The 12,743-nt window shown below is 44.4% G+C and overlaps 1 protein-coding gene across 5 annotated transcripts in view; it reads right to left on the bottom strand.

Annotated features, from left to right (window-relative positions):
* HOOK3 (hook microtubule tethering protein 3) overlaps positions 1-12,743 on the bottom strand; it is an 88,253-nt gene that overhangs the window by 50,826 nt on the left and 24,684 nt on the right. For 4 of the 5 annotated variants that reach the window (XM_019953362.2, XM_070781501.1, XM_070781502.1 and 1 more), the window contains exons 4-6: positions 11,702-11,752; positions 10,057-10,189; positions 6,615-6,682 (exon numbers count right to left, since the gene is read on the bottom strand). In XM_019953362.2, the coding sequence (XP_019808921.1) occupies positions 6,615-6,682; positions 10,057-10,189; positions 11,702-11,752 (252 nt within the window). Of the gene's footprint in view, positions 1-6,614; positions 6,683-10,056; positions 10,190-11,701; positions 11,753-12,099; positions 12,167-12,743 lie in introns of all 5 variants that reach the window. The other variant, XM_070781504.1, reaches the window with a different exon arrangement.

Genomic DNA, 12,743 nt, shown 5'->3' with positions numbered 1-12,743 from the left:
AACAAACGTGAACGCCTGGCTGCCAGAGAATTGTAAAAATTACAATGAAAAACACAAGTGTAAAAGGAACATTTTCTTATGCATCGAAGCTTTGTTTTGCAGCAGGATTAGCCTTCACCTAAAATCATACGTGTGCAACTTCAGGGCAGGGCCCGTCATGAGAATCAAGTGTTAGCTAGCCTCACCACGAAAAAAAGACAAGACTTTACGTTGAAATGTGGCTAAATATTTTAAAACACTGACTTCTCAGTACCAAAAAAATAGCATTGCTAGGTAACTATTTCTGAAGAATAAATGTGGCTCAGATCAGTGTCAGCCCAAATGAACTGCTGATGCTCAGAGATGACACGCGTGCAAACACAAATCTACCTCTCAGCCTCTCCCACCCTTGTGCTGCTCAGAGAAGATCCAGGCGGTGTGTGAGAGTGTGGGGAGAAAGGGTAAAATTCTGACTGTGACAAATGTTGGGGGCACACAAAACATGTCCCCATTTTCTCCTGTTTCCCATCTTATATTCTGTAAAAAGGACAAAAGAGAGGGACGATTAGAAAGGTGGGGACATCTTACTGAGAGATCTTGTCACTTCAGCCTTTATCCCACTCTTTACAGAGCTGCTCCGCTCAGCTGCACCTTCTTCTCTGTATCAGTGGTTCTCCAAGTGAGGGCCCCACACCAACACCACCAGCATCCTAAGAACTTGCCAGAAATGCACATTCTTGGGTCCCCGGCTCAGATTTACTGAATCAGAGACTCTGGGGTTAGGGCCCAGGACACACACTGAAGTTTGAGAACCACTGCTCTCTAATCCTGTCATGAGAAGAGTCAAAGTCCCTTAGCATAATTAGGAAAAAAAATCTCAGGAAGTATAAAAGAAAACTGGCTTCAATTTTTTTATGCTTTCATGGTAACAATATTAATAAAAAGATGTTCAAAACAGTTTTCTTCCAATTGGGGGAAAAAAACAACCCAACACAGAGAAGATGAAATTCAGAAAAAAAATACAAAAATAAATGCATTATTCTACCATCCGGAAATAACCACTTCTGTGATTCTGAACTATGTAAGAAGCCCCCTGTGCCACGGGCCGCACACAGCTCAAGAAAGAAAGACAGCTCAGGGATAAGGGCGGTGCCGGATCTGATTCAGGGCAGCGGCGGAGGGGGTGGGCATGGGAGTGAGGCGTTTTCCTGAGGTCTTCTTCCCGTCCCCACTGTTGCAAGTTAGTCCCCACCCGAGCGCAGCAGCACGCCTGGCACCCCACGCCAACACCGCCTTCTCCAGGTCACTCACAGACAGGGGGTCTGCCTGCCCTCCCTCCCGGGCCCTGCGCTTCCGTACTCCCCTCTGGTTTTCACTCGGCCCGTCACCCTTACGGTCACGTCCCGCCTCACTCTGCTCAGACTCTCCGGTGAACGTCACTGTTGTCCCGGCCCGGAGTTTACTCTTTTGTCGTCTTCTCTTTGACAACTGCCTCACTCCGGACGTCGGCTGATACAGTTCAGCATCTGTTTAATCAGTTACCTTCACCTTCCGGCCTAGGCTTCGTGGCCTATTATTTGGTTCTAATATAATCAATTCTCTTACGTTAGTACCTTCTCCCAGGGAAAATCTCAATCCAAAACCAACCCAACCACCTTTCTCTTCTGGCTGTAAACCCTGACCGCTAAGTACTGAGAGAGTCAAGGTATTTTATAAACCACAAAACATGACGTACGGTTTCCAGGGTCAGCTAGGCCTTCAAAGTTGCCTGTTTCCGAAGTATAGCTGTTTCTCCATCATCAGCCTCTTTACTCCATTAGAGATTATTCCAAACCGTTCCTGCTTCTCAAACCTCGCCAACTCTCCCTACTCTTCATGACCAGACTTTGCCTTCAGGTAAGAAATTCCTCAGTTTCCTGTAGAACGGACAGCATTCATGCCCACCGTTCCTCCTTCAATCTGGTTAAAACTTCAGTGTTGTTCCTCCAACCCCAGGCTGATCCCTCCACTTAACACTCTCGACCCTGTCTCTTCCCAGCTTCTCAGACCCTGGACCACCTACCATTTTCTTGTGTTATCTCAACCTCTCTCCTGCTGTCTCCTGGGGCTTCCTCCTATTAGCATTTAAAGAACTGAAGGACTATTATGTATTTGACTACCATTCACATCTCTCCAAAGAAGATACTATAACACAGCCAGAAAACACATGAAAAGATGCTCAACGTCACTAGCCTGGAGGGATATACAAATAGGCCAGGATGAGAAAGCACCTCCCATCCACTCCGATGAGGGGCAGTTACAAAGGCCCAAGATGGGGGAGAGGAACCAGAGTCCCGGGGAACTGCTGGGGGGAGTGGACAGCGATGCCAGCACCTGTGGGAAGCACCCTGGCACTTCCTCAAAGTTATACACAGGGTCATCACATGCACCAGCAGTTCAGTTTCTCGGTATATATTCAAAAAAATTAAAAACAGGTGTTCAAAAGAAAAAAAAAAGACCCCATATACACATTCACAGCAGCGCTACTCTCAACACCCCAAAGGTGGAGGAACTCGCGTCCACTGACAACGCGTAACACAGTGAGGCCCACCCACACGTGGACGACCACGCAGCCGCGAAAGGAGCCAAATATCGAGACGTGCTACAGAATCACCTTGAAAACGGCCAGGTTTATAGCTATGTGTATTGTACCACAATAGAAAAAAAGAAATCGCGATCAGCAGCACCTGAATAAAGACAGTACAATCATCTTACAAAAATGCTTCTTCAACCCCATAGGTCTGTCCAGTCCTCAGGCCCTCCTCCAAGGCCTGATCAGTCACCAGGCCTACGGACCAAAGCTCTGCAGCACTCAGTCTGCCCACACTCGATCCGACACTGTAACCAGGTCAGCTCCCACCCTTCTCAGCGGACAATTACTAAGGTCGCACCTGCTCTCCTTTTTCTGGCCGTGTTTTCCTCCAATCCATCCTTCTCACTGCCTAGAGTTTCTTAGATACAGACTTGACAGTATTTTCTCCTTCAAAGTCTATTCACTGGTTTCCAAAATTCCACCTCGTTCAACATCCTACTGATTTTAGGGCTCTCCTGCCTCACCTCCAGCCCCCACCACCTCCCACGTCTGCTGAACAAAAGCAAACTTTCCAGAATGTTAACAGTCTCCGGATGGCTGGAGGCTTTCTCTTCTGCATTCTCCTATCTTTCTATAATAAAAGGTACTGTATCTTTAGCCAGGTTTGCAGCTCCTGTGTCCCCATCTGCCCCCCGCCCCCGCCACCCCCAGGACTGCAGCTCGTCTCCTCCCCCAGGGCTCAGCTGAGATGCCACGTCCTCTAGTAAGCCCTCCTCACTGTCCCCATACCGACTGACTTTTCCCCATGATGGTGATTTTCACTCTGAACACTCTGGAGTTGTCTGAGCTCCTTGTCTGGCCAGCTCTTCCTTTAGACTCTCGCTCTGTGTGACAAGAGACCTTTTCCACAGTTGTATCCACCGGCAGGCTGCTATTGTCCCTCTGCATTCTAAACACCCAATGGGCATCTGCTAAGTGAACAAGATGAATATGCACGGAACAGACATATCACCTGAATATCCACCTGTACATACCTTTTCATACATTGCTTTGTTCACTTGACATTTTAAAGGTCTTCCCTTTGTCGGAAGATACTTTTGGTGACAAATTTTTATCAGCTACATAATAAACCATGGAGTGGAGGTGCTATAATGTCACCTTCTTGACAATGGAAATACACTATTTTCACATTTTTGTTAATATAAAATAGGCTAATAAAGTTGTGCCCAATCATGGCCTGAATTTCTACATAATTCCTTGGGATAAGATTCACAGAATGAAAATCAGTCAGTTACAGATTTCAGTGAAAAAGAAAAACCCAATTAAAGATACCTTTTATTACAGAAAAATTTGAGAATGCAGAATAGAAAACATCCAGCCACGTGGAGACAGTTCACATTGTGGAAAGTTTGTTTTCACACATCTTAATTTTTACTTTTTAACAAAAATGGGATTATACTGCTTGCGTGTTCTGTATCCTATCTTTTTAAACCTAATATGCTATAAACTTGGCCCACGTCATTACTTTTCAAAAAATATGCTTTAACGCTTACATAAAACGCCAACGTATGGTTGAATCATACTTCGTTTGTCCATCCCCCTGTTGCTGGGCACTGAGGTTATTTCCTGTGTTTCAGTCCTAGATAGTAAGGCTGAATAAACGGACCTGAGGTGACACAGCACAGCCTCACAGCGTGGGCTCTGCGTTATCCGAGTTCTAACTCTGCTGCTGCTTCTGGTGTAAACCTGAGCTGGTTGCTCACACTGTCGAGGCCTCTTGTCTCCTCTCTTCTAAAATGGGGACAGTGCCAGTACATACTTCAAAGAATGAGATGTAACCTTTTTAAAAGGTTTTAAATTGTGGTAAAATATCTGTAACATAAAAGCTGTCATTCTAACGATGGTTATGCGCACTCTTCAGCAGCATTAATCGCAGCTGCAGTGAATGTTGAGTTAGTATTAACAGATGTGACGTGTTTACTGAGTACCAGCAAAGAGCAAGTGTGAATACACGCTTGCTATTACTATTACCGCTGTCTACCTTTGTACTTCGGACTTCCTCAGGATAAACTCCTAACAGTGGAATTACAGGATCAACCACAGGAAGGCAGAACAGTTAGCGGCCCCCTTATTATTTCTTCCTGTTTTGGCTTAGTAACAGGACCCTCACATTCTCGCTGGGTCTGTGACCACCTGGAATAAAGAACACATTCTCCAGCTTCCTCGAGTGCCAATGCGAGAAACAGCTGGATAACAAGCGTGAGAATTCCTAGACTTTTTCTAAAAGGAAGTGGAGAACCTTCCTTCGGGCCCACCTGCTGGCCAGGATGTGACGTGAGGACTGGTGCACACGCCACCAGGGCAGACCACAGGGCTGGAATCACGTGTTAGGGACGGCAGACAACGAGCGGCACGTAGCTGGGCTCCTGATGCCAACAAGCCAACCCGAGACCACTGAAGGGCAATCCAGGCTCACATCTCACTGACCGTCGCTGTGTTATCTGAACACTCACAACCCTGAGTCTTACCCTCCTACCCCGGATCAGTGCTAGACTGCCAAACCGATCCTCTGTTAAAAGCTTTGCTTTGTAGTAAGGTCCTGTGTAATAAAGAACACTCTGGCTGACCTCTGTCCCCATGTATTAGAGGGAGGGTTGGGGCTTTGAGCCACTGGGTATCAGCCTGACTTCTGGGGAGGAAGGTGGTTGGAAATTTCGTTCAACCTTGTGGCCAACGATCCAATCATTCATACTTACAAAACGAAGCCCCATCAGAACTCTGGACACGAAAGCACAGGTGAACTTCCCTGGGTGGCAGCAGCACTCCGCGTACCGTCACACATTAATGTGCCAGAGGTAACACCCCTTGATTCCACAGGGAGGGGACAACAGAGACCGAGTTAAGGACCCCCCAGACCTCCACTGTAGGGAGCCATCATCACTGAGCTCTACAAGTTATTCCAGCAAATGACCTCATCTGAGGGTGAGCAGGGACCTCTGCATCCAGTCAGTCGGTAGGATCGAACAGAAGATACTTAATTTGCATTCAGCATTTCTCATGTTTGTCTGCTGTATTTTTTCCTGTTACTTACATTCTGCAGTTCCTTTAAAGGTTTCTCCCACTGCTTTTATGATTAAAAAAATTCTCCCCTCCTAAGATCCACCAGTTATTAATCTATCTTTCATTTTCAATACTACAGTTCTATGTTTAACATCTGATGGAATTAAGAACATACTGCCCCAAAATATGCACCCTGACCTGTTGACTATTTCAAGCTGAAGGAATTGAGAAAGAATGGGGACAGGAAAGATTTCCTGACCTTCCTCGGAAGCAGGTCTTAAGCCCCTCTCGGGAGAGGTACACTCCCAACGTCAGAGGGGAGACGTATCCACGCCTCCAAGGCCACAGGGATGCAAGAGGAACTGGACACCAGGACTCATTGCTGCCCTTTTTCCTCCCTGTCACATTTTCCCACAAGACTCTCCACTCTTCATCAAACCCACGCAGGCTGAAACACTTCTTCAGCCTTCATTTCTTCACAAAGCTTCTTGTGTTGTGTAAGACTTACATTAAATACGGTTGTATGCTTTGCTGTTGTTAATGTTTTTGTTGTTTTTTAGAGGCCCCAGCAGACAACTTGGAAGGGTAGAGGAAAAAAGTATTTTTCCTCTTCTACAGTTGCTAATAAATACTCATCTAGAAATTTGAGTCTGGCAGGAGTTGAAGACCAATTTTCTTCCCAACAAGAGACCCATACTTAGGTGTGAGGCAGTCTGCAGGTTAAGACAGATACTACTTAAAATGGTTTTAAGAATCAGTCAGTCTACTATTCCTAATTCATCAGTGTATTTAAAAAAACTAAGTATAGTTGCCGAATATCTACACCTGCAAGAGGAATGTTTACCATTTAAACTAAAAATGAGATAAGCCAGAACATAAGTATAAAAAAAAAGATTCTCGGAAACTAAGTAGGAGAATGTCTCTAAAATTTCTAACTCAGACACTCAAACTCAGGCTTGCTCCTTTAATTCCTCACCAACTGTAAGCACGAAGGTCCACATACCTCCTGGATGGCTGTCATGACGACATGCTGGACAGACTCCTCCATCACCATGATGGCTTGGATGTACTCTGAAAGCAAGAACAACCTGGAGTGTCAGTGTTCGAGTGACAGACAAGCGAGGGAGTCAAGGCTAAGACTTCATCAGTTCTGCTAAGAAGCTTCCCGTGTTTCGATTCTTCCTTGGAATTTCTCGTATGTGGTTAAATACATGTGTTGGAGGTAAAGTGAAAGCTGACAATCGGCACGTTTCTTTCCTGAAATTGACTCTCCCCTTCCCCATAGAGTTGAGGCTGCTGCTCAAAGTCCCAGGAATGGAGGATTTCAGCATTGTAAAGCAATGAAACAGTAAAGCCTAAGGCCAAGAAGGAAAGGACTCTGCATTGTTCCTAAAATTTAAACATCTTTCACACTGTTCTGTGTTACATGTTATAAAACTTTGATGTCTAGGTTTTATTCTTATGTGACATCAAAGTATTGAATTGTATAATTTCTTGTTGTTGTTCAGTTGCTAAGTCGTGTCCAGCTCTTTGCGACCCTATGGACTGCAGCATGCAAGGCTTCCCTGTCCCTTCACTATTCCCTGGAATTTGCTCAGAAGCGTGTCCATTGAGTCAGTGATGCTATCCAACCATCTCATAATCGTAATTTTTACCTTAATATTTTCTACAATTAAAAAAAAAATTAGGGAATCTGAGAGCTGCTTAGAACAAAGAATTAAGATGGTTTTAAGATAGAGACTGATACCATAGTTTAAAAATACTGTGTAACCCTGAGCTTTAAAGTCATGACCCACATCTTTAAAAAGTGAAAGCACCAATGTCATCAATCTTGTCCTCACCACTGCCAAAAAAGAGAAGAATCCCTGAGTTGTTAGTAGTACACAGTTGGAAAAAAAAAATAATTTCTTGCCTTGTAAAAAAGGCCTGGAAGTCGTTTTATTTTCAGATCCAATAATAGATGAAAAAGTGAGGATGAAGTATAAAAAACCAGGTGGATTTCAACAAATATGGTAAATATATTTTAATAAGAAATGTTTCAGAAATTAAAGTCATTAGGAAATTTTAGCCTTAATCTGCTCCTCTCTCACTTTATATCCATAAAAACACCAAAAAAACTGTCTCAGCATTCTAATATGAGATAAAGGGAGTCCGACTGTGCAATTGTTATAGTGATCTTTTGGCAAGAGACTCCTGGATCTTTAATGCCAAACTATAATCCTCTGCTTGACAGGTAACTTGTTTAAAAAAATAATGCGACCGCATTATTAAATCGTGACATTCTAGTTGTTAATGCCGAAGCTTCTAATTAAACAAAACATGTTTTTAAGGAAGTACTGCCCCAAGGATACTTGTCTCCAGCAAATGTGTGGCGATGCACTCAGACATACACAACACGTTACATGCATAAACCACAGGCGCTGTCAGAGGCAGGAACCATGGACGTCATAACCGAGTCACTCTCTGGTTAAGAAAGAAATTCCTTTAGTCTGAGCTCAAGGTTTTGTTCGATTGGTTTGTTGCGAGGCACATTCTACGAGTGTTGGGAACAAGGCACGGAATTTCCTGGCTACGGGGCCGCTGGCATGGCTGGGAGCAGAACGAAAGGCTGAGACTGTGGTGCGGGGGCAGGGGCCTGGTCAGGGGCGGGGGGAACGGGCGACAGCCCCGGGGACCTGCGGAGGGGGCGGGCGGGGGGGTTAGTCAGGTGTGAGAGGGGAAGCGTTAGTTAAGAAGCGGTGTTGCCACGTCAAGGCCCTTCCCCGCGAACACCGTAAAATGCTGGATGACATAAAATGACGTGAGAACCAGGTTAGTGCACGCTTTTTGAAAAGTGGAAAAAAGTAATTTAAATCTTAAAAGTTAAAAATCCAAGCACGTATGATTGCTGGGCGCAGACTCAGGAGCAGTGGAGGATGAGGTGGGCTGTATCAGAGAGCTTATCCTGAAAAGCGAGCGTCTAGGTCCAGAACTTACAGCAGTTTAGCACAAAGAGTACCAAGCTCTCATGTGGAAGAGACACAGGGTTTTGTCCTCACTGGCCTCTCACGAGCAAGAGATCTGGGGCGAATAATATTTATATGAGTCTCAGTTTCCCAGTCTACAAAAAAGTGTTCTTCGCTGGGTTACCAGGCAGAAGGGAGACATTCAGTTAAGTATTATTATTAGTGTGTTTTTACTACTAATCTTTGCTTTTTCAAATCTACCACTGTGTATCTGCCCTAGTTTGAGAAGTCAGGTAGCCGAGATAAACGGATGCTGAGCCAACGCTCTGAGCAGTTGCTCTTCACTCTAGAAACTGAAAAACATCCTCTGAACAGAAAGCACGTGTTTCTGCCACGCTTTATGGATTACAGAGCACACACACACACAGGATCACTGACTCCTCACGACAATGGGGTTTCACGCCCTCACTCGGGCCATGAGGAAGCAGGGCAAGCACCGAATCCCGGGACGGGAGGTAGACGGCAGAGCCCCTGGCCAGCCTCACACCTTGCATCCCGCGTGCCAGCAACCCAGAGATTCACGGCATTTGACGCAAGCTCTCAGCTGCGCTCCTGAGGACAGAGAACACCCTCCGAACAGTGGGGTGTTAAAATCCTGTTCAGAGTGTTCACTGCTCACATAATTTTCAGGGAAAAACTCAATCTAGGTGTTACACAGAACATGCGGTCTGTGTGAGAAGCTCAATGAATATCATGATTGCTTTCCCATAGGACTACAGATATAGGTAACATTCTCATCTTTTCCTATTTGGACCCTGTAACCAGCCACTCTTAATGGCTACACACTTTCAAGAGCTGAGAACTCTCCTAACAGAATAAACATGTAAGAAATTCTTATCTGAATTTAACGAACTATGCTAAATAATTTTTATCTGCCTTTTAAAATCAAAGCACTTACTTAGAAATGCCCGTCCCACTCAACTTAAAGTTCTACGACGGCAGGTACTAGGTCGACTGACACTGTCCCAAACCCGAGCGTGATACATATATTCAGTTAAGTGTCTATGAAATAAATCCTTCAATCTAAAACATCTAATTTTAGGTAAATTACATATCTTGCCATCTAAAATATCAAATTTTAAGTTCCCATAGCTGAACTGATCATAGGTATTAATTACTATTAATCAGTAATTAACTTGGTTGGACCTTGTCCAATTAACAGTAAATTTCATCAGACTTGGTGTCGTTAAAAATAATCTACTCAAAGAATTAGGTAGTCTTGCAGAAAGGGGAAGGACATCATCGCAATCAAATTTGTTCTAACCTGTTAAACTCTTTTTAAGCTTGAAAACAGATTACTGGTAAAAATCATAGAAAAGGGCATTCTTCATGAGTGGCCTTAAGATGTTCTTGTTTGAACATGCGATCTGTATACACGTAATGATATGAACTACTTTCCTCAGTTATTTTACATGCACGCGCTAACTTCAAATATGTTACCTTGCTTCTGTTCGCAGTTCACAGCACAGCCTAAAATGAGCTGAAGCATCCTTCCCAGCTCTGCAGCGTCGGAGTGCTCAGCGATCAGGTTCACGTCAGGAAGGGTAAAGTCATTGATCTGCTGCCCTAGAATCTGGCCAGAGAGAAACACTTGAGAGCTGCAGTGACATCTACATGGCCAACTAAAATCTGATGAGAGAGGAGTCGTCCACACCGGAAACTCCCTGCTCAGAGCAGAGCTGTCTAGTCTTTCTACCTCCCCCATGTAAGTTATAACCCTCCTGAGTTACGACAACTTAGTCTCTAATCTTGTATGTGATGTGGACACTACTGAGCCCCCCATCTCCCCCGGAGGACTGGCTGTGCACTCTCTAGAGAAGTAGAGCCCAAGAGGCTCTAAAACCCAGGGGCAGCGGAAAGAGCAAAAACTGAAGGTAGTTTCACGCCCGCAGAAGCAGGATTCCCCTGGTCACTTTCACTCTGTGTGACTCCAAAATGCTAATAGCAAGATGCCCATATCTGGAAAGAGAAGGGAGACTGGCCCTAAACGAAGTATCTGAGGACAACTGGGTAGGTTTCTGTCCGATGATGGTACAGTGAAGAAGACCCTAAAAGCACGAAAGCAAGACCAATGTGGCTGCAGTATGTGAGGTGAGCACAGAGCTGTCAAAGAGGAGGAGAGGGGGTCGCGTGGCATCCGGCGGCTCCTGGTGAGAAGTGAGGATTTCATTTTCAACACAACAGGGAGACCAAGAAGGATGATGTGGGGGATGAGAGTGACGGAACTGAATTTCCATTAAAAAAAAAAAGTAGCCTGGCTTGAGAGTGGAGAACAGATGGCAGAGGGGCAAGAGTAAGGCCAGGGCCACCGGCTGGGCTACACCAGCGACCTGAGCAAAAGCTGATGACTGCCTGGGGTAGGGCGCTGGCAGCAGAGACGGAGAAAATGGCATTCTGGAGAGTTAACCAACAGGCCTTGCTGAGGGCATCAGAAGGAGGAGGACCGTAGGATGATTTGCAGGGCTTGGACTTGGAACAGGAGGGTGGACGGCGGGGTCACGTGCTGAGATGATGAGGACAGATAACCTAAGCACAGACGTAGGCTTAAATGCAAGTCAGTTTGTGGAGAAAAACAGTAAGGAAGTAACAGGTGTTTCTAGGCTGTGGTGTGTTCATTTGCTATCTGTGATCACGAAATCTAAAGACAAACTAGTTCCACCGCCTGATTCTTTTCCCCATCGATGTCCTGACCATCCTGACACAGACTCACTGGATAAACAGAGTTAATCTTAGGATGGGAGTCTGCCAAGGAATAAGACGGAAGCAGGGAAGGGACTTGTCAGTAATTTTGCACCTTCATGAGTAAGGAAAGATAGGAGACAGTTAACAGATAGCAGAAAGGAAAGCTTACATAAATGAGTAGCCCTTCACCAACTATCCATATTATAGTGAAAAAGATTATTTATCTAAAATTCACTTAATAGCTGGTTTCCTGAACCAACATCATAGAGACTATACAATAGAAAATAAGGCTGATTATTAATTCTGAGTTAATTTTTCCTTTACTTGAAATTATTTTCAAGTACTGGAAAATTAAACTATCCCATAGTAATACTTCCAAGGAAAATGAAAAGAATGTCCTTACCTCATGATTGTAATCCAGGATTCCTTTCAAAATTTTCTTTAAGTTGCTTATCTGTTTAAAGAGAGAAAAAAACAACTGGGTAAAAGCCAACCACAGATGAAAACACACTTTAAGTTAAAAACTTTCTGAATCAACAATCATTCTTGTTAATCATAAAGTAAACATAAAAAATAAAATTCAACAGTACATTTGAATCACCATCATAAAAAAGGACTCTGAATGGTTTATTTGATCTAAGAGATTTATAAAGCAAATTAATTAAGCTTCCAATTATTAAATTAAATTTTCAATGTTCTGACCACATTGACAGAATCAGAAGGTAATTGCAGAAGACTTAAGAGTAGGATCAAGGTATGTAGATTTTCTGCAGGGAAAGAAAAAAAATGTGGCATGCTTACTGAAGACTTGAGTTCAGTGCCGTTTTCCCCAGAAAAGCAGAGTTACATCTTATACAGAGGTTAAGTTCTAAAGTTAGAGAATTAAGCAAAAATTATAGTCAAAATTATCCTCACAAAGCAACCTACGAAAACAGGTTGTCACCTATGAAAGAATGTCTCAAAGCTCCTCCATGGTCAGAAAAACAGTGTGTTCATTTAGCTGAGACCAAGAAAATACTTAGGAGCCATTAGGTTAAAAAAAACTATATCTTTAAATGTTTGTACAATGCTCAGCATTGCAAGACAACAGTGCTGTAAGGAGCGTCTCAGTAACAAGACAGGCTGAGGGACTAGCAGCCACTCAGCTCCGAGCGCAGGCTCCTGCTTTTGCGCCTGGGGGAAACCACAGGCACAGTCACCTGCGCTATTTCCCGCAGACTTGCATTTCCCCCTTGTTTTCTGGACCCAACTCGTGTGGCTGGATCTGTGTCAGGGTGCACACACGGCAGGATTCCTTTGATCATCCACCTGGCTGCCCCTGGTGGATGCTCCCAGTGGAAGACATTCTAGGACAGAGGGCAGGAGCAGTGGGAGCCATGAAAGAAAAGATTCCACAGCAGTGGGGCTCAGGGTCATCGAAGCCATGCTTAGTTTTAAGGGAAGAC

The sequence above is a fragment of the Bos indicus genome, chromosome 27, assembly GCF_029378745.1.
Source record: "Bos indicus isolate NIAB-ARS_2022 breed Sahiwal x Tharparkar chromosome 27, NIAB-ARS_B.indTharparkar_mat_pri_1.0, whole genome shotgun sequence".
Classification (NCBI taxonomy): domain Eukaryota; kingdom Metazoa; phylum Chordata; class Mammalia; order Artiodactyla; family Bovidae; genus Bos; species Bos indicus.
This window is presented reverse-complemented; position numbering and strand designations above follow the sequence as displayed.